Genomic DNA, 24,252 nt, shown 5'->3' with positions numbered 1-24,252 from the left:
GATGTTGTGCATTTTATGGGTGTTGTAAACAAGTACAATGGATTTTAGCTGTTGACTAACAGTGATAAGGCCTGCTAATGCCACCTGAAATCTGCAAAGGTGCATGTTTCCATGTTAGTAAATTCTGACAAAATGCATGGGATGCAACAATTTTATAGTTTTGCCTATATAGCAGTTGACCTGGGTTCAGCTTCAGCAGTCAGTTTTTCTCCTTCCTAGTAGCTGGTGCAGCGCTGTGGTTTTGAGTTTCGGCCTGGGAATAATACTGATAAAGCCGATGTTTTCAGTTGCTAGTCAGAATGTTTACCCTGACCAAGGACTTTGTGAGTCTCATGCTCTGCCAGGGAGGAGGAGAAGCTGGGAGGAAGCAGGGACAGGACACCTGACCCAAACTAGCCAAAGAGGTATTCCATACCACAGCACGTCATGCCCAGGATGTAACTGGGAGGTACCCGGAAGGGCACGTCCTCTTTTCTGTCGGGCTCTTTTCCGGCGGGCGGTATCGTATTCTCTTCCCTTGTTATGTCTCTTATCATTTTTATTATTGGTGGCAGCAGTAGTGATTTGTGTTATACCTTCGTTACTGGACTGTTCTTATCTCAACCCGAGGGAGTTACATTCTTTCGATTCTCCTCCCCATCCCTCTGGGGTGGTGGGGGAGGAAGTAGACTGCGTGGTTCTAATTTACGTCCTGGGCTCAAACCACGACAGCAGTTTTTAAGAATTACATAAAAATGCAAGTAGGGCCTTGACAAAACTGTTTTGATCTTACTACACCAAGTCTTAAAATCAGAGAGAATGGAGGTTGTGTGGACACAAAAGGTAGGTTGGAATAAAACCTACAGGGAAATTGCTAGTTAAGCATCTCAATTTTAAAATCTGTTCCAGATGAGTTCTGTATAAATCTAATTTTATCTGTCCTGACAAGTTTCTACCATATTTTCAAAATGACACTTCAAAATGTAAAATTTTTCCAGTTCCAAAATATTACTTTCATAGATCAGTAAGTTTTTTGAAGATGAAAAACAGCTTGTGGGTCATTCCCATGACATCGGCATATAAATCTTATGAATAGGGTGAGAGAGGAAAAAAAATCTTGCTTCAGTCATAAACTGCATAGAAGGCCTGTCAGCAGTAAATCATCTTGCCTGATATTTCTACATTGCAAAGCATGGCTCAAAATGTGACAAAAAAATTAAAGGAATGTGCATTATAGAGAAAAATAGAAAGGATTAACTTTAGAAAAATACAGTCAAAAAGTCTTCAAAATGAATTGCTTGAAGTGGCTTGGAAGCTGACAGTATAATAGTCATGGAGGCTTTTTTGTGTCTTGTCAGAGATGCCTGGCTTGGCTTAGGATGTCAGCTAGGTTCAAAGCTGCTGTTAGTAACAGAAAATTATCTGCTTGATGGAAAATCTTAACACAAAGCAAACTGTCTTGTGAGGACAAAACTCAGTATTCCTACAAACACTTAGTATTCTTAGAAGTGTAAGATCTCTACATATATGGATTAACTACTTCAATTTAGTTAAAAAAAATCAAAAAGTTGTAAGTATATATTAAGTATTTTACAGTAACTCCTTTCTTTTAAAACTTTCCCCAAATGGAGTTAAGATTTATTTCTTATTACTGCAAGAAAGACAGAATACATATGAAGGTAAAATATTTCAGCTATCAAATTTAGTAACTTAATATACAGTCTATATAACAAAGAAGAGAGCACATGAAGAACTGAAAGAATCAGAAATTAAAACTTATGGAGTGTGAGTAAAAATAATTAAAAGTAAAGACAGCGTAAAGAGAGCTGTGCTCTAAAAATTTCTACAATCAAAAAGGTTTTCTATATTGTCTGTGGTGATTACGTTGCAAAAGTTGTACAGTAGCTCCTCTACATCAGCTGTGATATTTTATGAGAATGTCTTTCTGTGCAATAACAGTTTGTTAGTGTAGATACTTATGGAAAACCTGAAAGCAAACACAGCAGGTGCACTAAATTTTAGACATTTATGGGGTTTTGTTGATTAATGGTTCAGTTTAACATGACCTTTAATATCACCTTTGCTTGTGAGCATAAAAATAGTACTTGCAAGAGATCTGTGAGAAATGAAGCAATGGATTCAACAAACTATCATTTAATGTGCCTGGAGAAAAAAAAAAAAAAACAACCTCAGACACTAGAACTAAAGACCTGAAATGGTTTTGAACAAGGAATAGTCTTTTAAAGTCTTATTACTTCTGAATGACCTCTTGTGTACAAGTGGATTTTTGTTAGCACTAAATTAGCTTAATATTTTTGAAATGAATTCTGAAGACCCTGCTCTCTCAGATTCAGATTGGAATTTTCTTATATAATTCCCAGCTATACAGCTACAATCCCTACTACAACAACTTGTCCTCAGGACCAGAGAGTGCTCAGGAAAGGTTTGAATCCTTAGCAAATAATGCTCATTTATTAAGTCCTGCATAAACCTTTTGCCAACATTTGGAGTATGCACAACAGAAATTTCCTGAAAATAGATGATTTATTGAAGAATAAAACACGACTGAAAGAAAAGTAAGCAAGACTGTGGGGAAGCAGATTGACTGGGTTTTGTCTGGGATAACATTAGTTTTCTTCTTAGTAGCTGGTACAGTGCTGTGGTTTGGATTTAATTTTGATAACATACGGATGTTTTAGTCATTGCTAAGTCTGGATTTTTGCTCTGCTTGACTTACTCTAAGTCAAGGACTTTTCAGTCTCTCAAGGGGCACAAGCAGCTGGGAGGGACCACAAGCCAGGACAGCTGACCCAAACTAGCCAAAGGGATCCAAAGGGATATTCTATACCCTGGAACATCATGCTTAATATATAAACTGGAGGAAATTGGTCTTGAGACACAGATCACTGCTCAGGTACTGGCTAGCCACCAGTCAGCAGGTTGTAAGCAATTGTACTGTGCCTCACTTTTGTTTCTCTCTTTTCCCTCTTCTTATTACTATTACTATTAACATTAATATTAATATATTTTACTTCAATTATTGAACTGTTCTTATCTCAACACACAGGATTTACCTTTTTCTCAGTTCTTTTCCCCATCTCAGTGGGGGAAGGAGGCAGGGGGGTGAGTGAGCACGTTAGTTAAATCACGGCACAGATTTTCTCTGCATACAGTATCTCATTCCATTCCTTCTATTAGGAATAAACTTTCAAAATGAAGATACTGAGAAATGGGATTCCAGAAGGAGCAAATGGAGAAAATAAGCTATAGTAAATAGCTTATAGTCTATAAGCTGATGGTCTATAGCTGATGTACCTCCTGCAAGGATAACTGAAGATCAATAATTTCTTTTTTAGGCCAAATAGAAGAAGTTGTTATTCAATGCAACTTATTAAACCCCAAAAATATTGCTGAGAGTAGCAAAACTTTATCCCCTTTGTAATGGGTGGTTTTCAGAGCTGTAAAAAAATTGCTTTATTTCTTTAATGCCATCATATATGTTTTCTAGCTACTATGTGAGTTCACAAGAGGAAGGAACAACATTTGGATTGAAGAAAAACCATGGGCAAGATATCTTGCTGTACTGGCCACAGACAATACATGAGACTTTTTGAGTGGTTCATTCCACAAAGACCAGGAGAGCTTCCTTTTACCACCTAGAGGGAGCACTTGGGAGCTCCCTCCTCCACCAAGGGCATTCTCCACCATGGCAGGTGCTGCATATTCTCTCCACTCTCAGATCACAAAGCTAGCTTAGTCACACACAATCCACCAAGCCTGCTACTTTATAACAGTATTTAAAAACAACAAACAATGCCCCCAAATAGCTGAAACCGTTCATCTTTTTACTTTCTTCATACACACAGACTTTGCCTATCTACTTGACCCCATCCTTTTGCTTGCTCTTCACCCTTGCTTCCACATAATCAAGCTCAGAAACTCCTCTCCCATGACTAGCTTACATGAAAACAATCAGGGTTAGCTGATGCAATGAAGATATAGCAAACAGATAATTTATACTGGTAAATTAAATCACACGTTTGTTTTCTCTACTCATAAATGTGTTTGACTAATTTTCCCTTTTAATTTGTCTGGCTACACTTTCAAGTGTACTAAAGTTTTTTGTTATGGCTTTTTCCTTAAATGGAAGGGCAGTTTAGTAATGCCATGAATGCAGTGTAATATACTGTTGATTGATCTTCTTTTTGATTAAGTAAATTTCTTGCTGAAGTTATTTCTACTAGACCTTCAATCACATTTGTATATTGTTGTGCATTCTCTCAAATTTTTCCTGACATCCTATTTCCAAAGTGAACTGCAGAAATATTTGCAGAATCTAACAGACTTTCATATGCAATGAGACAAAGTCACTTTTCTATTCTCACTCAGTACTTGCTTTATATCCAATGATTCAATTCCTCATATTTTGCTTCAGTATCTCAGTTAATATGCTTGCCAATCCCTTTCAAGATACTATTTTTCCTGATCTAATATCCCTTTTATAAAGATGGCCTCAATGTCTTTATTTCTTATTTCCAGCTTTTCTCAGTTATGGTAGAAACACGTTGCTTAAGTAACTTAGCAACCAGACCAAATTGTGCCATATGACTTTTTTATCACTTATCATCCTGTAATCGATTCTATTACCTACATTTTTTTTTTTTTTTAACACGTATTATCCTTATTTACACATAACTGTTGAGCAGCATGAGGCCTAGAAGCAGATCCATGGACTTTTTCCAACATTGCCTTTTTCAGTGATAATTCGCTATTGTCTGCTTGAGAGCTATTTCCTAATCAACTTCTTGTATAATTACTGATGTTCTCTATTTTTGTTAATTATTGTGTGCTTCTAAATCAGTTGTTTCTTAATTTAATACATGAGCAGTTATGTTATCAATCAGGCTTTCAAGAATTAAATGAGATTTGGTTGACTGTTCTTTCTAAAATCTGCTGAAAAGATTTTAACTCTATCCTATCATTTACTTTCTGTCAAAAGGACCTCAATCAGATTTCCTTTCTTTTCCCTTAAATTTTAGTATTAGGATAAATGGTAATTTGTTTGGTCTTTTATTTATTTTTCAGCACAATAATAGCACTTCTTCAGGCATCTGGTATTTCCTTTATTTTCAAAGACCGAATCAAAATTATTTCACAGTCAAGAATTGCTCAGATAATTTCATAAGAAATACCAGGTAAAAGTTCTGTGTTGTTTATGACTTTTAAAAATGTTTATGTCTATCAGTGATCACTTAAATCCTTCCTATTTACGAACAGTCTGGCTAGTACTATGTAATCTCTAGTCAAGTAAATATCTAACATTACTTCTTTCCAATCACAAAATCCAAGGTGAAATATTCTAATAAGTATGAAATACTTATTATTATTATCATTATTATATATGAAATATTATATATTATATATTATATATATTGTTATTATCATTATTATATATGAAATACTTATTATTATTCTTGTTTGCTAACTGCAAGCACTGCACTTAGTATTTCCTTACTCAAATTTGTTTCATGCCTCACAATCTTTACAAAATTCCCCTATCATCCCAAGAACCAGCAGCATTTTTTCTGATATTTTTAGTTTCCTTTAACAAATTTCTGCCTATAATCTTTTTATTGTTACCTGCACCCATTTTTTTTCAGCTGATACTTATATTTTTCCAATCCTATTCAGAATGTACTTCTAATGTTATTTACAGTATCATTTCATTGCTAAGCTAGTCCAGTGTCTGAACAGTTGATTTAAGGGATCCTTAAGAGGATTTGATTCAGCCACTTTGTTTGTTTGTTCATTTGCATTTCTGTCTAGTCTTTTCCTTTGTACAAATTTTACTTGTGTTCTTTCATAGCATGGGTGAACTCAAATTTTTGATACTCCAAGATACAAAGAGGTCTTCGGTGTCTACTTGACATTTGCTTCCTGAGTTCAGAAGTTATACCCTCAAAATCCTCCACCAGCTGCTATTTGATCTTCAACCAAATTCAAGTACCAGTGTTTCTCCTTGTCACAATCACCAGGCATATAAGTTTCTTCTTTGAGGAAAGTTATCTACATCATGGTTAAAAGGATTCTCAAACTAGGAATGCTACGTATGTATTTTGACTGGAAGGCATGACCTAAAAACGAATTCTTGGAAACTTTTACTACGTCAAATACTACTCTGCAAGAAAGAGGTTATGAAAATTTCCCGACACCTACTTTTAACAGCTGAGTGCTTGTAACAATCTTCTTTGTCAATCATTAATAACCTAATGCTTCTCATTGGGCTAAAGAAGCTACCTGAACTTTGATCTTCCATGTCTAATTTGATCACTCTAACAAGTACACTGTTTGGTGTAAGAGGGAAATGTGCACAAACTAAACATTGTGTTTTGGGGCTTCCTGGCAGAAAAAGAAAACAAAACCACAAAACCAAACCAAACCAAACCCAAAACCCAACCTGTAATCTGTCCATCTCTGAATGACTCTGCTATGAATCCTAGTGGAAACATTTATGTTCCTTGGGCCAAAAGTGAAACACTTAAGCATTGCTCCTGCTTTAGTATTTCTTACTGATTAGTATAGCTGGCTGTACTCAGCTTGCTGGCATCTGTGGATCTTATAAATAAATTCCTACCTCTCATAATTTCTTCATGGATAGTAGGTACATAACTTGATGCTGAAACTTCTATGAAGCAGCAAATAGACCTGAAACACTAAAAACCTGAGCCTAAGGGAAACTTAGGCTCCAAGCATATTCACCTGTCAATATGTTTACTACATATGTCTGTAATTTAAAATAGTTATATACTCAACAGTTAAATACTCATATATAAGGTCCAAATTATAATCCTGTGCTCTTTGGTGGAAACCATTCCGTGTTAGGAGACTGTCATTCACAAGGTTTTGAAACTAATAGTACAAGTTTCTGGGATGGATCCCTAAAACATTACTTTGTCTTTTTGAGCACTTCAGACACATGCGCAAATGTAATTTATTCTATCTGTTTAAAGGTATTCTGCAGAACACCTCATTATCTTCCACCTTCTGACCTCTGTTCTATCAAGCACTGAAATTTGCATTCAGGCTCCTGTGGTTTTGAGTTATAATCACACTAAAGCAGGTGGAAGTGTATTTAATGCAGTTTACCAGAGTTTGGAATTAAAAGCAGATTTTAAAAAAGTCATTTTCCATTTTGAGTAAATCATACCAATTGGTATGCTATCCTTTTGATACTGCTTATGACCTCACTACTACAGAGCTAATAGATGCCAGCTGAAAACCAAATATTTTTGTTCTTTACAGATTTAAACAAGAGTGGCTGTTACATAACTATTCTCAACACACAGAAAACATTTGTTTTCTATAAATGGTTTGTGTAGAACCCAAAATTAAATATACCATGTTACAGTTTTCTATTGATAGTAAGGGGAAATAATATTCAAAAGCTGGCACTGCAGTTTGGTAATAGTGAAAAGAACAACAGTACCCGTTTTGTGTACGTTAGAATCATAGAATAGTCAGGGTTGGAAAGGACCCCAAGATCATCTAGTTCCAAGCCCCTTGCCATAGGCAGGGACATCTCACACTAAAGCATGCCACCCAAGGCCTCAACCAACCTGGCCTTGAACATCACCAGGGATGGAGCATTCACTACTTCACTGGGCAACCCATTCCAGTGCCTCATCACCCTCACAGTAAGGAATTTCTTCCTTATATCCAATCTAAATTTCCTGTTTAAGTTTGAACTTGTTACCCCTTGTCCTGTCACTACAGTCCCTGATGAAGAGCCCATCACCAGCATCCCTATAGCCCCCCTTCAGATACTGGAAGGTTGTAATGAGGTCTCCACGCAGCCTTCTTTTCTCCAGGCTGAACAGCCCCAACTTTCTCAGCCTCGATTCATACAGGAGGTGCTCCTGTCCTCTCATCATCCTCGTGGCTCTCCTCTGGACTTGTTCCAACAGTTCCATGTCCTTTTTATGTTGAGGACACCAGAACTGCACACAATACTCCAAATGAGGTCTCACAAGAGCACAGTAGAGGAGCAGGATCACCTCCTTTGACCTGATGGTCACGCTCCTCTTGATGCAGCCCAGGATACAGTTGGCTTTCTGGGCTGCAAGCGCACACTGCAGCCAGCTCATGTTCATTTTCTCATCAACCAACACCCCCAAGTCCTTCTCTGCAGGGCTGCTCTGAATCTCTTCTCTGCTCAACCTGTAGCTGTGCCTGGGATTGCTCTGACCCAGGTGTAGGACCTTGCACTTGGCATGGTTAAACTTCATGAGGTTGGCATCAGCCCACCTCACAAGTGTGTCGAGGACCCTCTGGATGGCATTCCTTCCCTCCGGCGTATCAACCGAACCACACAGCTTGGTATCATCGGCAAACTTTCTGAGGGCGCACTCAATCCCACTGTCCATGTCACCGACAAAGATGTTTAACAAGACAGGTGCTAACACTGATCCCTGAGGGACACTACTCATTACCAGTCTCCAGCCGGACATCGAGCCATTGACCACAACTCTTTGCGTGCAGCCATCCAGCCAGTTCTTTGTCCACTAAGTGGTCCACCCATCAAATTGATGTCTCTCCTATTTAGAGACGGGGATGTCGTCTGGGACAGTGTCGAACGCTTTGCACAAGTCCAGGTAGATGACGTCAACTGCTCTGCCCCGGTCATCAGTTTTGTAGCCCCATCATAGAAGGCCACCAAATTGGTCAGGCAGGATTTCCCCTTAGTGAAGCCATGCTGGCTGTCACCAACCACCTCCTTGTTTTTCATGTGCCTTAGCGTGCCTTCCAGGAGAATCTGCTCCAAGATTTTGCCAGGCACAGAGGTGAGACTGACTGGTCTGCAGTTCCCTGGGTCATCATTTTCCCCTTCTTGAAAATGAGGGTTATATTTCCCTTTTTCCAGTCTTAAGGATCTTCACCTGACTGCCAGGATTTTTCAAATATGATGGACAGTAGCTTAGCAACTTCATTCGTCAGCTCCTTCAGGACCCACGGATGGATTTCATCAGGTCCCATGGACTTGTGTACGTTTAGGTTTTTAAGACGGTCTCGAACCAGATCCTCTCCTACAGTGGGCCTAGGGTCTTCAGTCTTACAGTCCCTGCTGCCCTTCCAAGACTTGGGTGGTGCGGTCAGAGACTTTGCCAGTGAAGATCGAGGCAAAGAAGTCATTAAGAACCTCAGCCTTCTCCAAATCCAGGGTAGCCAGTTCTCCCAATAGCTTCCGGAGGGAGACTATGTTGTCCCTAGCCAAGTTTAATTGTAACTGGGCCTTAGCTTTCCTAACCTAGTTCCTAGCTTCCTGGACATTATCCCTGTATCCTTCCCAGGCCACCTGTCCCTTCTTTTTTCCTTTGAATTTTCCTGAGCAGTTCCTTATCTATCCAAGAAGGTCTCCTCGCCCTCCTGCTGCACTTCCTTCTATTTGGGATGCAACACTCCTGAGCTTGTAGCAGGTGACCCTTGAATAAAAACCAGCAGTCTTATGCCCCCCTGCTCTGCAGGGCTATATTCCATGGAAACTTACAAAGCAGGTTCCTGAAGAGGCCAAAGTCTGCTCTCTTGAAGTCCAGGGCAGTGAGCTTGCTGCATGCTCCTCTCACTGTCCTGAGGATCTCGAATTTGACCATCTTGTGATCGCTGCATCAAAGGCTGCCCTGGAGCATCACATTTCCAACCAGCCCTTCCCTGTTGGTGAGCATGAGGTCAAGCACGGCACCTCTCCTTTTTGGCTCCTCTATTACTTGCAGAAGGAAGTTCTCTTCCACACAATCGAGGAACCTCCTGGATTGCTTGTGCCGGGCAGTGCCGTCGCTCCAACAGATGTCAGGGTGGTTGAAGTCCCCCACGAGAACAAGGGCCTGTGAGTGTGAGGCTTTTCCTATCTGTCTGTAGAGTGCTTCATCTGCAGATTCCTCTTGATCAGGTGGTCTGTAACAGATCCCCGCAGTAATGTCTCCCGTTGCTGATCTCCCTTTAACCCTGATGCACAAACTCTCTGTCGACTGCTCACCCATCCCTAGACACAGTTCCATACCCGCCAGCCTATCCGTAACATAAATAGCAACTCCCCCTCCCCGCCTGCCAGGCCTGTCTTGTCTAAAGAGCCTGTAACCTTCCATTCCAACACTCCAGTCATAGGAGCCATCCCACCATGTTTCTGTGATGCCTACTATATCATGCTCCCGCAGTCGTGCACGCATCTCTAATTCCTCTTGTTTGTTCCCCATGCTATGGGCGTTTGTCTAGAGGCATCTGAGCCAAGCTCCAAATGAAGCCTGCTCATTGCCTGGAGCGGCTGGAATATCTCTGCATCGCTCCGAGCATTTATTGTAGGTGCTGGCAACTCACTGGGTGTGTTGGGGTGGAACGATGTCCCCCTCCCCCAACACATCTAGTTTAAAGCAACCTTGACCAGCCTGGCAAGCCTCCTACCACAACCACTCTTTTTCTTCGTCAGACCAGCTCCACCAGCCTCCAGTAGACCTGGCCTACAAACTTGGGTCCCATGTTCAAGACACCCAAACCCTTGGCTATTATTAGACTCTTGTTTGTGATAAGAGGTAAAAGTCATGACTCCCTGTCACACAATGTCTCAATGTCTGTATTGATAGTGTAGTGGTTATAGCTTACAGTTTAGCTTCAGAAAGTAAGTCAGATCATTCTGAGAGATGGGAACTTTTAACAACTGTCTTTAAAGATACCGTATTACAAGAAAGAGAGATTGTGAAGATGAGAAAGGAAGCAAGGACATGCAAGTATCTTATTTTTTTCTAAAGTAAGTAAACTACAGTCATATGCTACCAAAGTAGTAATGGGCAGAATATTCTTGAATCCTGACTCATTCTTTCTTAAATGTCAACAAGTAAATCAAATAGAAAAATATTTTACATGACTACAGAGTCAAATAAAGCTTTAAAAAATGTTCAGAATTTCAGGTCTCTATTCTGAAAACACTAATACATGTGGTTATCTTTATGTATGTAAGCATTTCCATTTCAGTAGAAGTAGTTACAACTAAGTGATTGCAGAACTAGCTCTCAGATGTCAGAATTGGAAATACCTGTGGGTCCTTGTGCTCTATCACTTTCACAGGTAGGATGCAGGCTTGTGGATGAATAAACAGGTTACTTTTTTAATAAAACAATCCAAAGATTTGAGAGCCTAAGTCTCATCTTAAGTCCCATTTGAAAATCTGAATGATAAGTCCAAGAAAACAGGAGGTAGATTGCATCTTACTAGAAAGCACCTGGAATTTTTTGCTAAGGTACATAATGCTTCAGAACATAAAATGACAAGATTAAGATTCTAAAGAACAAGCTAATGTAATGAACTTTAAACGCATAAAAGTAAATGGAAGGGAAAAGATAAGAATAGGTCACACAAAAGCTGAAAATCTAAAATTAAATATTTAATTAGAACTCTGATTTTGCTTTCAAGGTAGGTGGCATTGCACAGGCTATATTACAATCTTTCATAGCTTTTTGTTTTGTTTGTTTGTTTTGCCAAAGAGAATACTGTTTATTTTTAACAGGCCACTTTAATATTAATACATGTGTAATAGGATCAGAACTGAAAATCAGCTAAAGATGGTAAATTTTACATTACTGGGAAAATTACAATTTTTTGTATTGTAAAAACATTTATTTTTAACAATTTACCTACATTAATCAAAAAAGTACAGCATATTTAATAATTTTACAAATTCTTCATAAAAAATATATCTCTGTACAAAAAGTTCTTTTGCACCTACTTCATGTCACAGCAGCATGTAGTGAAATGGTAGAATGAAATACTGGGAATGAAAATTAGATTGACTTGATCATAATGCCAGCGTTCTTCCCCAGCACCCCCCCCTCCCACCCACCCACCTTTTTTTTTTTTTTTTCCTTTTTAATAACAGCTTTTCTTTGTTTACAAAATATTTTACACAAGAAAAAAAATTATTGCAGCTAGCCTGGAGAAAGGCAAGATGTGTGATACAAGCAGCAGTTTTTAACAGCTTTGAAGCACATAACCTGTTTTTTAAAAAAAATATATAGCATGTATTATTAGCCCGTCATAATGATCTGGTCAACGCTGGGGAAAAAGTCTTCTGCATATATCTCAGAAAGCACATTTCCTGGCTGCCATTAACCCAGCCACTGCACAACATTTTAAGAGTCTTATTCTGATAAAGCACCATATGTAAGTGCATGCATATACAGCCCTCTGTAAAATAACTTCAGGAGAAAGAGATTCAACCTAAACAGAAGACTCAAACATAGCAGAGAAGTAGAAGCATTTGAAGGATGTGGACAGAACAGATAAAACTACGAATGTTTTGTTTTACTTGGGTTCCAGTCTGAAATTCCTGTTCCCAAATAAACATCTTAGGATAATTTGTCAGTGTGTCCCAATTTTGAGTGTCCCTGATCAAAGAACACTGGGGATAACTGATCAAACAAGACTCGGGATAAACATTGCTTACATAACCTTCCCAAAATAAACCACTGAATAAACGATTCACGGGATCTGGGCTTTCTAACACAAAAGATCAAATAATTTAACTATTGTCTTTTCTAAGACCATTCCTTGGCGGTCACAGCGAGACAGGTCTCTGAATACACTGTCAGGGCAGGAGTAGAAAACATGAATAATAGCTACTCCATTTTTTTTTTTTTTTTCTGCCATTGCCACTATCAAAAAGACTTCCAAAGCAGTAATGTCAAGCAACTGTCAAAAACTTTAATGACACAACAGCTTTCCTCCCTGGCCTGCTGTTTCTCTTTTCCGCTCTTCATTTTCACAGCAACTTCTTCTACATGGGGGAGGATCAGGAAAACAACTTTGATCTGATGACTTGGTTCTTTCTCAGGAAATATGAAGGGCTCTGAGATGCGACAAATAAATGAAACTTACTGCACAAAAACTTCAGAAACAAACCAAAAAAGGAAAGCCAACAACTACTAACAAAGTGAACAAGGATCTGACTGAAAGGATTATTTATTAAATTTTCTTCAGAGTTTCTTGCTTATATGAGGAATATAACAGCTGGAGACCCTACAATTCTGAATTATATTGCTGGTATTTTTCATCTAACAGATGCAGAGCTGTTAAGCTGACCAAGGGTTACCTTTGAAATTTTCTTTGTGTTCTGCAACATTAGCTGAAAAACCTGTTACTGGGCTTACATTACCTTTTTGATTTGTGTATAACAGCCAGACCTACACACATACGGAGTTCAGAAACATTATTCTGCATTTTTTTTATAGCAACTGGACAATAGGACAATTTGAAATTCAGAAAACTGAAACAACAACAAATAACCCTGATTTTTTTAAAAAAGGAAAGCAACCTTCCTGGTTTCTGAGCTCAATGTGTCTAAAATCAGACTTCGCTTGTTTCCTGTAATTTCCTAAATTTAAACCTCAATTTATCTGCCCAATGGCATTTTTCATTTGTCTGTTTCATTCAATAAAACCTCTAATTCTGAGGAAATGTTAATGATTTACTCAATCATTCGTATTTACAAATGTCAAACTTTGTCAAACTGTGTAAGTACAAAAGCAGTAAGCAGTGCGTTTAGAAATTCTGAAAAGAAACAGAAAGCAAAAATAACTGAATATTTCTCTTTGTTCAAAGTAGAAACTGAATGACAGCTTGTTATAGACAAAATTTGCACTGGGTTTACATATGCTACTGTAATGTGTTTTAGTTCCATGTAACATCAGAAAATGATGTCATATTACAGGAAAAACTGGAAAATAATGCAAAAGGGAAGACTGCATTATGAGCACAGGCTCACAGGCTTTGTGAGCTATCTAAAATAAATTACTATTCACATTTGTACATGGCAAGCAGCAATAGCTGCTAACCCCCCTGCTGTTATAATAGTATGATACTGACAACGGTGATTGATGACTGATTTCAGAAGAAAACAATACTGGCAATGAAATTTTCTGAGAAATGGGCTCTTGTTCTGGCTGAAAGTCTCCAGGGACTTGTAATCGTGTTTACAAAGAAATATTGTCAAAAATTGATAAAGGAAATATTCTCTATCACACATGATTTTAACTGGTGCTAAGCACGGGGCTCATAATTTAATATTCCAAGTAAATTTGTTGTGGAATGTTTTGCTTGGCAAAGAGTGTGTGAATGTCTATATACAATGGACAGTGTGTAGAAACCCTGTATATTTTTATCAGTATCTTAGTCAGCCATAACACTCTAGTGCAAAAAAGTTGTGCATTAACATTTTGCAATATAACGGCTGATTGGGAAATTGCCAAACTGCCCTATGTGTGAGATACAGCGTAAATTTCTTTAATTTTAGCAAGATTTCAATGGTAAAGCATTTGCAGGTGTATGCAACTTCAAGAAAGGTTGTCTTCTCCTTCAAGAGAGCTTGATTTCTTCAAAATATTCCTGGGGATAATCTGTGGTGCTATCATTTGTCACAGTACTCAAAGGATTTATCCAAGTGCCCAGAAGAATGCATTGAAAGGCATCCAGCCACATACAAACATGAAAGTCTGAGGCATTAAATATGAGAAATTGGCATGACTTGGCAGTCTTCCTTAAAGTGTGCCTTGATTTGAAGCAGATGCAGCCAGGCATTTCGATCCATCTTTAAGATGAAAAAATATTCTTTGTCTGATCCCCAGAAGACTGACACATTTTTACCAGAAAATTTAGCTGCATGTAGGCTGACAGATGATGTTAAAGATTACAGCAGCAAAGCCAAGAAAAGAAGGGAAACTGGTATATGGCACCAAAGGAATTACTGCTTGTCCATCAGAGGTATGGCTATGAATCAGTCATATTGGGCACTGAAGGCTATACCACTGTACAAACTGTGTTCAGAGTCGTATCAAACCTCACAGCCTTTGCCTCTGTGGGTTTTAAGTTTGTGTCATACATGGGATTTTCAAATGAAGCCTGTCCATTACTGTTTTCATGTCCAGCATACCCATTGTACTGTACTTTTGGTCTTGTTCTGTGAAAAAAAAAGACAGGAAATTATAATTAGTATCACTTAAAAAGAAACAATCTACAATTATTGCAAGTTTTATCTTTAATATTTCCATCTTGTCTACACAAGTTTCGTGACTGTCTAAAAGTGATAAAAGGAGACCCATAAAGGAAGCTGCAGGGATTTAAAAAGTAAGAGAAATCTGTCTGGAAGTTGTTTTTCATAGCATGAAGAGAAGAAAACAAATTCCTAATGTGCAAGATGCTGCTACAAAGCAGAGAGACAATAAGTGCAAAATATAGGTATGCACTTTTCATTATAAAAATGTCAAAAAAAAGACAATTTCATAGCTTGTTGTTCATGCCAAAATTGACAGCCAAAACTAAAGCAACGTACAACAAAAGTACAAACAAAAGTTGGAACTGATAACGTAATATTTTATGTCAGTTGTAACAATTATGATAATTTCTGATTACTTTTTCAGTTTTAGATTGACAGACTAGCCATAAAAGAATCTTTACAGAGAGTGGAAACATTTATTCCAGCTCTACTAAATTAACATCTTACTAATTCCAAATATATATCATTGTATTTCTAAAACATCGATACCAGTGTAAAAAACACAGTAGCATCTTTAATTGGTGAACTTAATTTGGTCACCTTCAAGTATATTCTTGTTGACTTTTGTGGACATTTGCAATTCTACCCACATTAATTTTTAAAGTATACTTAGGAAGGCCACTGTGCAAATGTTCTGATAAAAATCAATACAAATTTAGAAGACTTGAATGCAGGAGAAGATGACTAGGTGGACATAGAAAGATGTGAGTGAGATCCTCCTAATTCATCCTTTTGTTAGCATCTTGGGGTTTAGATGAGATATACACACACAGGTTTTATTGGCTTAGAGGTTTTTGAGCAGAGGTAGAGGGAATGGTGTAGTAATGTGCTGCCATCAGCTGCTTATTACCATTCCAGAGCAGGAAGTTAGCACTGCACCACTGAAGTGCTGTAACAGGTCTCGTGGGTACTAAATCTAAATCAATGCAAAGTCAGCCAGCATAGATTCAATCAGGCAACTCTTGCACTGACACAGCAAGTGTCCAGAACATCTTGAACTGCTAGTGGTAGTAACCTTCAGAAAATAGACAGTAATTTCAGTTATTCCAGATAGATCTGCCTTAGCATGCCTGCTTACCTCCAGAAATACTTCCAACAATAAATACTACTAAGTACCTTGACAGAGATTTTATATGATGAAATGTATGTAATCAGATTCATCAAATCCTAACTAATATTCTCATAAATTTGGAAGATAAGTGGAAGATGTGGAAATGTGGAAGATACAAAGACTTATATTTCAGTAACCACTCTTATAATTTGGATGGTATTTTACCACCATGAACAACATACCAAAACTTCAAGGATGTTCTCATCTTTATGTTTTCTGTTCCAACATATAAAGCCAATAATTAAATGAAAAGTAAAACAGAATTGTGCAGACTTTCTGATATATCCAGTAAAATGATATCCTAATAAATTATATTTTCCTACTTTAAATCTTTCTATGCGTAACTAAATAAATATATAAAGGAAGTCCAGAATAGAATTTCATAAATGTAATTGAAATAGGGAAATACAGTCACTGAAGGAGTGCAAAATGTAGATGCTTGGTGCTTAATAAGACAATCTACAAAAGATTCTTATGATAAAACTTCAGAAAAGGGTTCTTGAAAATCAGTCTCTTTTTCTAGAGAATTATTCTGTTTTACATAGCAGATAGCAAAAACTATAATTGGAAAAATGTCAGTAATCAAAACTTACAATCTACAAATAATTTTGTTACTCATAAATATGTCTTTTTCCCCATATTGTCATTTTAGAAGTACAAAAAATGTGCTTAGAAACCTTAACTAGAAGTTTTACTAAGTGTAAGTAATTAAATATATTTTAATTTTGTTCTGGAAGATTGAGATGCTGTCTTCATCCTGATGCAATCCCTGTCTGTGAGATAAAAGGTACAGAAACCGTGTAAAAAAAGGTTTAAAAACCCTTGATTTTAAATGATGATATTAGTCTGGCACAGGCACAGCAGAAACATCCATAAAATCATCCCCTAAGAAGACCTTCAAATTCTCTGCTATAGACAGCCTTTAGTGGCATAACTGCTATCGCATCATTGTGAAAATTTCATGCTATTCTGATCATTCAGGTAATTTCCAGAAAGTCCCTTCAAAAGTCGCAGATTCTGTCTTTTCTTGAAATTTGAACAGAATAAAAGTGACCTAAAGTTACTTTACATCAGTAATTAAGTTGTTGTTAATTTTCTCATGACAATATGACACTGATAACCCTTCTAAGAATTGTGGTTTAATACAAGCAATTGTTTGAAAATATAAAAAAGGAACAATATTCTTTGAAAGCTTAAGTTATGAACAACATTTTTTTCAAGTATCTAATACAGTTAAACTAGATTAAGGTAGGCATAACTGCAATACTGCCCCAGCAGTACCATAAATTTTGGGATTACAGGTGCTTGTCTGAAGACTTAAGTTTTCTCTCTCTTAAATACATACGTATTTCTATTAAAAAGAAAACAATCTCCACTGCTTATGCAAGACATAATAGACTTGATAGAATAAACCACAAAATGTATCCCTATGTCACTATGCAGTTCTACTGATTTTTTTTTAAGAGCTTGGTGTCTCTTTCTAAGAGCAAAGTTACAGCAATGTTTCCTTTACATTCTGTCTCTTTGCCTGATCTGAATGCTTGTGCTTTTATGCTGCGCTTTAGGTTCCTCCCATTGTAGAACAGGAGTTATCTGAGAATGCAGATCTGTAGCCATCAGAAAGGCATCTTACAATAACGTGTTCTGAGAGAGAGTTCACAGCTCTTCCTGAGCAGGGTTTTGTTTGTTCTGCTTTGGTTTTTTTTAACAAAAGGCTGTATTATATTTCAGGACATGTATCATTTTAACTGGAGTTCACAAGTTCAAGCTCCACTGCAATTTCTTTTTGAAAATCCTCTAAGGCTGAAGTAGGTAGATAGTCCAGTTCATCACAGGGCAATGGCTGACTTCAGTTTGTGTATGTGATTTCTTACAGTCACAAAATACTCTTGATATTATGGTTATAGAACAAGTTTTAAAAGCATGTTATTAAAAACCAGTATTTCTCTTAAACACCTTTTTAGAAATTGCAAATAACACAAGGAGGTCAGAAAGTATTGTAGCTTAATACAAAAAAATTGCTCCAGAAAGCTTTGGCCAAATAGCACGCAGCATGAACAGATGTTCAAAAGAAACATAAATTTCAGATTTTAAACCAAATTTCAGAAAAGATGGTAGGATTTATTCTATTATCCATTGACATATAAAGTTTTGTATGACCTGAAGTGGTGCCAATTCTACTAGTATCCATGAGCTTATTCAGCACGTACTTTAAGTAGTCTCATTATGGGCTGTTCCTTCATGGGTTTTATGGATTTTTCAGCTTGTATAATTACTACTCATAAGCATTTTGAAAAAAGCACCACACATGAAAAATAAAACATATGACCTGAGATTTCAATCTGATTCAGTGTAATGAACCAAGAAGATTGATAGGTCTTTGCTCCTCAATACAGTGATGTATTTTTCTACTTGTTCACCAGTAAGAACTGCCTGCCCTGAACCCCTTCACGGGAATATTTAGAAATATTTATCTTTCTAGAGTAAAGATATTCTGAAACTTTAATGAAAATTGAAACACAAACCTTATTTAGTAACTGGACAAATAACATTTACAATACCTGTGTTTGTAGAGGTAAAATGCAAACCCTGATAATATTAGAGCAAAGAATGGTACCAGGATGGCAGCTGCAACAGAACTGCTGTTTGTACCATAATAGTGATTTGAAAGATCTGTGTCTGCACTTAAAGGACCTGAAATGAAACAAAAAGGACAGAAATAAAATTCCCAGGTTTTCTACCTCACAGTTTTCTTTTGATTCAAAAATGAAAGAAAATGGTGCCTTGATAAAATAATTATATTTTAAAACATGAAATAAGCAGCATCCTGTAGTATAAATCCTGTTAATACCAATTAATAATGTATCAATAACTATCAACATTGTTTAACATGTAGGGTAACAGCAAGTAAAATAATTATGAACTACACCTCTCATGAGTCACTAATTCAGTTAAGTTAAGCGATATATCTTCTGCAAAAAAAATACTAATACTGCAAAAAGTATTCTCTACCTGCACCCTTAATATTAAGCTTAGAAATAACAGGCAGTCAGACCACATCATCTGGGTTCCTGTTGTGGACAAGCAGATAACCTGGACTGTAAGGCATTTTGCAGAACCCATTTTTCCATCAATATGAAGACAGACATTGTCAAACTACTTAAATAGGTGGCCAACTTGACAATGCAAATTGTGAAGGATGAAAACTAATTTTATTGTGAAAAATATAGAATTTTTTTTAATAGGAAAAAAGCAGCATATTTTGAGAGCCAAGTCCATGTTGTCAGTTTGAAATTGCACCTCTTCAGAGAGCAATATACAGATTCTACTTAAGGAAGGAGAGACCAGGACAGAGAGAAAGCACAGTGAGGACAGGCTGGGACAGATAGCTGGGATTGCTATTCTGTGTTATTTTTGCAGATGCTAGTAGAGAAGAATAAGAGACACTGGTATTTACTACTCAGAAATGCTTCAGCCCGCAAGTACATAAATACCATAAACTCCCTTGTTCATTGCAACAACATCAATCAGTCTTTTTAGGACTATAGGAACAGACCACTTGAAAAAGCAGAGACCCAGGCATTGTGCTGTTTTCAACAGTCTACTAAAATATTTAAGTTGCAAAACTGAGAAAGCAGCAAACTCATCTATGATTTCTTGCAGTTCAAGTTCACTGTGATAGCAGAGTGAAGCAAGCTTTTGCTCTCTTAGATACTTTTAAAACTTAGATGTTTCAATTGATAATATATTTTGTGCAGTTAGAAAATGCATTAAATACTAGGAAGTAATTAAGTTCCATTTAAAATGAAGACAGCCCCCCCTAGAAATTTCAGAATTGCCAGATCTCATCACTAAACAAAACACTGTATGTCAGTGCTTTTCACTACCTTAATCTTCTGTCACACTTCAGACTTGCAGAATCACAGAATCATAGAACAGTTAGGGTTAGAAAAGACCTTAAGATCATCTACTTCTAACCCCCTGCCATGGGAAGGGATGCCTCACCCTAGACCATGTTGCCCAAGGCTCTGTCCAACCCTGTCTTGAACACTGCCAGGGATAGAACATTTACCACTTCTTTGGGCAACCCATTCCAGTGCCTCATCACCCTCACAATAAAGAACTTCCTTATATCTAATCTAAACTTCCCCTGTTTAAGTTTAAACCTGTTACCCCTTGTCCTATTGCCACAGTCCCTAATGAAGAGTTCCTCCCCAGCATCCCTGTAAGCCTCCTTCCGATACTGGAAAGCTGCTAGGAGGTCTCCACGCAGCCTTCTTTTCTCCAGGATGAACAGCCCCAACTTTCTCAGCCTATCTTCATACGGGAGGTGCTCCTGTCCCCTGATCATCCTTGTGGCCATCCTCTAGACTTGTTCCAACAGTTCCATGTCCTTTTTATGTTGAGGACACCAGAACTGCACACAATACTCCAAGTGAGGTCTCACGAGAGCAGAGTAGAGAGGCAGGATCACCTCCTTTGACCTGCTGGTCATGCTCCTTTTGATGCAGCCCAGGATACAGTCGATTTTCTGGGCTGCGAGCGCCGTACTAGACCTTATCCAACTAATCTAAATGAAATACAGATGGAATTAAGTATTTACCACAGCCTAGAAAAATTTAAGACATTTAAATGTTCCTTTGAATTTTTTATTGGTTAGAAGATATGATAGAAGTTTAAAAAGCTGTATGCAGCTATCACTGTATTTATTCATTCTTCCTTTACAATCACAATCCCCAGCTGTTTTTCCAATTATTTTGAGTAATAATAAAAATGTGTTCATAATTATATTAATTGTAGTCAGCTTGTAACAGCAAAATCATGGAAATAATATTTTAAATCTTATTTTAAATTCTAATCAAGCATCAAAACAGAAACATGTATGATCAGTGAGCTCCTAATTTATATCTCAGAGTTATTATCATGGCACAAATGATAGATACATTTTAATGAATAAGTAGTGTAAAGATTATAAAATACCTAATCATAATTCAGCTAAAAGAGAACAGTAGTTTGAAACAAATAATAAGCAATTCTTGGGATGAAGTTTTAGTATGGAATTAAAAAAAAAAAACATTTTTTTTTTTTCTTCTAACTGAACAGTTAAACTAGGCACAAACATGTTTAGATAATGTCTTTTTAAGTTATCTCTGTTTGATAGCTGTCATTTAATACTTATGACTCACAGCTCCTGTTCAAGGTGAATATTCTATATTGCTACAGTTTTTAAAGTACAACATGTGGGGTAACCACGCTTGAAATTTTTAACTGAAGTTTACACCCTTTAATTGGCATTGGAAAAGTGTTGGCCAGGTTTGGACCACGCATTTGCTTTCTGTGCATCTGCTTTTTATTACGGAAAATTTGCTGCAATTCTGAATAATTTTAATTTAATTTTATTTATTTATTTATTTATTTATTATTAAATGTATTTATTTATGAGACTTGGTATAACCTCAGTCACAGTATTTAGTTATTTAGTTATTCAGTTATAGTATATAGTTGAAGAAAAAAAAGAAAGAGAAAAGATAATTTAGTTTACTTTCCATTAAAGAAGACATATTTTGTCACTGGGAAACATGATACTTTCATAGAGGGATATTCAGTTATATAAATGTTTTTCAAACATTTCACAGTATAACAGGGGTTTGTTTAGCTTTATAAGAACAGCAGCAGTCAGGTGATGTCCAAATTCTGAAAATATACAGTGAAATCATTATTGCATAAGTTGTATAGTTCTACTCTTTAGATGGTTAATGAGGTTTCTCCTTTATACATATTAGAAAATAATACTTTTTGTAACAAAATATTCATAAGGAAATAAGCATTTCCTTATCATTGTTTGGAGCTTTCAAATGCATTTCTCCTGTAACTCCTAACCTAGGGTTTCAACTGTCTGGCACCAGTACAGCATGGCTCAGTTTTAATAAAAAAACTGCAGCTGAAGTGGGAGAAAGTGTGACAGCAGAAGCAATACAAGATAAGAAAATTAGAATTACAGGCAGAAGAGTAATTATTCAGATGAGGGTAGTCAGCAACTCAAGGATTTAAGAAAAAAAATACCAACACAGAAAACAAGTCAGCAGCTTCCAATGAGCAACAGAGGCTGGAACTTCTTCACCTGATTGATAACCACTGGATAGCAAACACTCTTTGGGTACCTCGCTGGGTGTGATATATATAGCCTCATAGAGCATTAGTCCCAGCATACTTATGCATTAACTAATGTACAACTGTTTTGTACTCTGAAGCTGTGAGTATCCTGTTTAGATCTAAGTTTCTTTGTGAATAATGAAACTTGTGCAAAATGATCTGGAGAGGAAGCATGACACCTTTATAGAGTGAAAATTTAAATTCATGTCTCATGATGTTCAATGCCTGGAAGCATTGATCAATTTCAAGAAATGAATATGCATTTCACAACCATTAATCTAACATATCACAGACACAAATTAATTATTCATATTTCTTGTCACTATTTGTTATCTCAATGTAGACAAGCTAAAAAAGCAGTTTTAACGAAAAAAAAAATAAAAAAGGAAAGTGAGTCATTGTATTTTTTCCAGAGGAAATAAATATAGTGAAATAATAGTTTGGTGAAGTAAGTAAGTTTCTCACAAAGTCATTTTTTCATGGAATCTTAAAAGGACAGTCCAGACTGGAATGAACAAGGCCAAGAGTTTAGAATAAACATCTTCTAGAACTCTTGTGGTGAGGCACAGGCACTCAGCAATCACAGAAACTGAACCTAGCCACAGACATGCAGCATTTAGAGACCAAGTTATTAAAAAATAATAAACCAAACAAAAAGCCCCCAGCAATGAATGATTACTTGGCAAAACAAGTTAAATAATATGGTGTCACAATAAGGCCCCTTAAGCAGGCTCAGATACAGTTCTAATTTGTTTGACTGACTGATAACAGATCTCTTTGCCCTCTCTGTGTTATTATCTAAGGCTACAAGCAAACAGAATTACTTCTGAAAGAGGAAAAACTGTTCATAGATATAAAAGTTCTTTTTGCTTGCATGTCATTAAATTCCAAGACTGGACTTTTTCTTTCTGAGAACTGGGCTTGTTCCACTGAGCATGTCACGCGATAGGGAATTCTTCATCATTTGATTGGTCTTTCACCCTTAACCAAGTATTTCCCAGTAAATTCTCTTATTTGAAGCATGCTTGAAGGTGAAGAATTTCATATGACATTACGCATGCACCAGTGCATGCATAGTTTATGAACACTTCTGGTTTAGTGTAAAGGCAGCAAATAATTTAACTTCCTGAAGAAACAAAATATGTTAAGTCTTCAGCTGGAGGACATATGATATTGTTATCTCAGCAGAATATTCATGAACAGAATAGACTTAAAAAACAAAGCCAGTTATCCTTGAGTATGAGAGGGTACAAACAAGTATTATGACCTGTGTTGGCTGGAATCTGCTGTTTCCTTTTAGCTGTAGGTTCTTCAACAGAGAACAAGCAACTTATAGAAAATCAGTATCTATTTAGCAATCACATAAAGAAATCTAAAGGAGAGAGTATCTGCATGTGTAGCAAGCTTTCTGTGAGATGTCAAAGCTGAAGATGAGAGGCGTAGGAATGTTTGTGTAACTTGGACACTTCAGCTCCTTACTAGCTTTTGGAATATATGCACTGTGCTCTCATATAGCAACTCTAACAAAAAGTGATAAGGACAATGTTTTCCACTACCATAGAATAATCCACTGGAGAATGCTGTAAATTGAATTTTTATTCTGCTTGTTCTTCATTTACCCCCATGAGTTATTCATTTCACTAATAAAACACATGGATCCAAGCTTTTATTAGGTAGCTAGCAAAGTATGGATATTTTTTTGGCCTGGCTTGAGAAAAAAACCCTACAAAACCACACACTCTCCCCAAGAAAAAACAACAGACCATAGTCTCACTGTTTTGACATACCAAAGACTGCTTAGCAAGACAGATGTTTGAACAAATGTTGATGCTCTACCTTTATAGTGCACTTGTTAAAATCAGAAAGAAGTAGCTTAGATATTACAGAGATAAGAATTGCATAAAGGTATAAGCAGAAA

General features: G+C 36.9%; 1 protein-coding gene across 1 annotated transcript in view; it reads right to left on the bottom strand.

The window, feature by feature from the left end:
* Window positions 1-14,814: 14,814 nt before the first annotated feature.
* Window positions 14,815-24,252, bottom strand: part of CSMD1 (CUB and Sushi multiple domains 1) — a gene marked incomplete at both ends in the record, with an annotated part of 1,184,444 nt that continues 1,175,006 nt past the window's right edge. The window contains 2 exons of the mRNA XM_080616376.1: window positions 14,815-14,974; window positions 18,743-18,875. Coding sequence (XP_080472502.1) covers window positions 14,815-14,974; window positions 18,743-18,875 — 293 coding nt within the window. The remainder of the gene's footprint in view (window positions 14,975-18,742; window positions 18,876-24,252) is intronic.

This window comes from Psittacula echo (genome assembly GCF_963264785.1).
Source record: "Psittacula echo genome assembly, chromosome: 4".
Lineage (NCBI taxonomy): Eukaryota > Metazoa > Chordata > Aves > Psittaciformes > Psittacidae > Psittacula > Psittacula echo.
This window is presented reverse-complemented; position numbering and strand designations above follow the sequence as displayed.